Raw genomic sequence first — 1,705 nt, forward strand, 5'->3', positions numbered from 1 at the left:
CGGACCTGGATCCACAGGCGGACCTGGATCCACAGGCGGATCTGGATCCACAGGCGGATCTGGAACTGCAGGTTACAGAATCTGATCTGGATTAACTGAGACGTCTGAACGAGAAAATCTAGATTAAAACGGATTTTCTTCACTTTAAAAAACTAAAACAAATTGATTTTTAAAAATTTCACTAAAATAACCAGAAAACTTGTTTGTTGTTGATGTTAATCAAACACAGTCTCCATGGCAACCACACACACTTTTTAAAAATACGATAATTTCTCTGTTTTATGCTAAACTGATGAATTTATACAATATTTTCATAGTTTCTCTGCAGTTCCTCTGGGCAGCACCTTCATGGAAGCCTCCTTCTCGTCCAGCGGCCGGAGGAAGACCGGCACCGGCAGGTTCTTCATCTTGTCCGCCTGGGCGCCGTTTCCCTGAAAGGTCAGAGCCAGATCAGCGTCTCTGCAGAAACACGGCGAGCGTCCGCCGGCGAGCGTCTGCACGGCGAGCGTCTGCACGGCGAGCGTCCGCCGGCGAGCGAGCGTCCGCCGACGAGCGTCCGCACGGCAAACGTCCGCCGACGAGCCTCCACCGGCGGTTTCCTCACCTTCAGCTTCTTCGGCAGGCTCCAGCCGTACGCCTGGACGCGGCCGTCCTCCTTCTGCACGTGAGCCTTGACCTGCTGGTACTGCGCCCGCTTCTGCTCCCTCCGGGTCACCACGCTGTCAGCCGGCGCTCTGCACCGCCATGACACTTCACATGACATCCGTCCTAAAGGCCAAACGGCGCCACTGTGTGGCTCAGACTAGAACTGCACCTTGTAGGATTCACGTTTTGATCATTTTCTAGTTTCTAAATTAAACCCGCCCCTCCTCACATCACTGAGCATTACAACACCCCCCCTCCCCCGACACCCCAGTCAGAGCTGACAAATAAACTTTACAAAATGGCGGCTTTGCTGTTGGTTTATCTCCATAGCAACCATGTGATGTTTTGATGGATTCGGTGTGACGAGCAAATCTGTGTACGTCTTAAAAGGATCAGAAGGAGTGAATTTTCTGAGATTCAGGTAATAAATGTTCAGAAGGGAAACGCCCCTTCTGCTAGCTCGCCACGCTAACCAGCTTAGCTAAAACTCTAAGCTAAATGTGTTTCTTCATTTCTAAGATTTGATCAAAGAAACATGAAAATCTGAGGAAAACTTAACGTGAAGGATGAGGTTAAAATCCTTAAACGTGTGCAGTGCAGAGAGCTGCCAGCAGGGGGAGTTCTTACAGAAAAAGTAGATATTCCCATTTCCAAAAAAGCTGTGAACAGAGGAAGCTCTAATCATGAAGCTTCCGCCTCCGTGTTAAAGTGTTACACAGGTGAATTTAGTTGATTCAAGTAAACCTTAATTTTTCTGATGTTTGATCTGTGAAATGTCTCGTAAACTTTTGTTGGCGTGAAGCCTAGACGTGGTTGTGATGGACCAGCGTGTCGCGGCGGCGGCGGACTCACTCCTCGTTCAGGAAGTCGAAGGCCTTGCTCTTGTCGCTGGGCAGCTGCTGCAGGGCGCTACTCTTCTTCTTGATGGACGGCTGGATCTGGGAGGTGGGGGCGTTGTACTTGACGTTCACCGGGGCCTCCGCCGCCGCCGCCGGCTTCTTCCCGCCTCCGCCGGACGAGCTAAACAAACGGCTGAAACTGGAGGTGTAAGGGGGGCAGG

The 1,705-nt window shown here is 50.9% G+C and overlaps 1 protein-coding gene across 7 annotated transcripts in view; it reads right to left on the reverse strand.

Annotated features, from left to right (window-relative positions):
* spag9b (sperm associated antigen 9b) overlaps nucleotides 1–1,705 on the reverse strand; it is a 25,729-nt gene that overhangs the window by 8,634 nt on the left and 15,390 nt on the right. For 5 of the 7 annotated variants that reach the window (XR_004949727.1, XM_024264994.2, XM_024264990.2 and 2 more), the window contains 3 exons: nucleotides 1,498–1,683; nucleotides 605–734; nucleotides 345–431 (listed from right to left, as the gene is read on the reverse strand). Coding sequence is in view for 6 of the 7 variants with exons in the window: in XM_024264994.2 (XP_024120762.1) it covers nucleotides 345–431; nucleotides 605–734; nucleotides 1,498–1,683 (403 nt within the window). In the remaining variant the exon portion in view is untranslated. The remainder of the gene's footprint in view (nucleotides 1–344; nucleotides 432–604; nucleotides 735–1,497; nucleotides 1,684–1,705) is intronic. The other 2 variants (XM_024264993.2, XM_024264991.2) reach the window with 1 other exon arrangement.

This window comes from Oryzias melastigma, linkage group LG19, assembly GCF_002922805.2.
Source record: "Oryzias melastigma strain HK-1 linkage group LG19, ASM292280v2, whole genome shotgun sequence".
Lineage (NCBI taxonomy): Eukaryota > Metazoa > Chordata > Actinopteri > Beloniformes > Adrianichthyidae > Oryzias > Oryzias melastigma.